The sequence below is a fragment of the Priapulus caudatus genome, unplaced genomic scaffold, assembly GCF_000485595.1.
Source record: "Priapulus caudatus unplaced genomic scaffold, Priapulus_caudatus-5.0.1 Scaffold3879, whole genome shotgun sequence".
Taxonomy (NCBI): Eukaryota; Metazoa; Priapulida; class Priapulimorpha; order Priapulimorphida; family Priapulidae; genus Priapulus; species Priapulus caudatus.
In genome coordinates, this window is record NW_014580940.1 from 12,328 (window position 1) to 13,388 (window position 1,061).

Consider the following 1,061-nt stretch of genomic DNA (forward strand, 5'->3'; position numbering starts at 1 on the left):
ACGCCACGTCATACTAGCGTCTCAGGTGGCGATCACGATCCCACGCCACGTCATACTAGCGTCTCAGGTGGCGATCACGAAGCGCGTATTCATAGATGACACGTGATAGATGACATCATCACAAGTATCATGTAACGATGTTACATCGCATGACATCACGTTACATATTATATCATCACGTGTCCTGTAACGATGTTACATCGCATAATATCACGTTACATATTATATCATCAGTACCTGTTACGTCATCACATACGTGATTCATTTGATGCAGTATGTTAAGTGTTATGTGATGTTATTAATATATTACGTGATACGTGTGATGTAATGTGTTACATGATACGTGATGATATAATATGTAACGTGATGTCATGCGATGTAACATCGTTACATGATACGTTCAGTACCTGTTACGTCATCATCAGTACCCGTCATCAACCTGTTACGTCATCATCAGTACCTGTTACGTCATCATCAGTACCTGTTACGTCATCATCAGTACCTGTTACGTCATCATCAGTACCTGTTAACTGATGATAACGTAACAGGTACTGATGATGAAGTAACAGGTACTGATGATGATGTAAGTAGAGGTAAGACGTGGTCGTAGTGTTGTTGTTGTTGTTGTTGTTGTTGTTGTTGTTGTTGATGATGTTGCTTACTCACCATGTTGTGCTTGAGGATGCGCTGTACGACGGGCGTGAACATCTCTATGACGAGGTTCGACCGCGGACTGTTCTTACAGTGCTGCAACGATACACATATATACAGCGTCAGTACAGCGTCAGTACAGCGTCAATACAGCGTCAGTACAGCGTCACTACAGCGTCAGTACAGCGTCAGTACAGCGTCAGTACAGCGTCAGTACAGCGTCAGTACAGCGTAAATACAGCGTCATACAGCGTCAATACAGCGTCAGTACAGCGTCACTACAGCGTCAGTACAGCGTCAGTACAGCGTCAGTACAGCGTCAATACAGCGTCAATACAGCGTCAGTACAGCGTCAATACAGCGTCAGTACATCGTCAGTACAGCGTCAGTACAGCGTCAGTACAGCGTCA

At 44.3% G+C, this 1,061-nt stretch overlaps 1 protein-coding gene across 1 annotated transcript in view; it reads right to left on the reverse strand.

Annotated features, from left to right (window-relative positions):
- The window catches only part of LOC106819640 (C-Maf-inducing protein-like), a gene marked incomplete at both ends in the record, with an annotated part of 12,647 nt that extends 11,900 nt beyond the window's left edge, over window positions 1–747 (reverse strand). Inside the window, one exon of the mRNA XM_014824245.1 lies at window positions 667–747. Within this exon, the coding sequence (XP_014679731.1) occupies window positions 667–747 (81 nt within the window). The remainder of the gene's footprint in view (window positions 1–666) is intronic.
- Window positions 748–1,061: the final 314 nt, after the last annotated feature.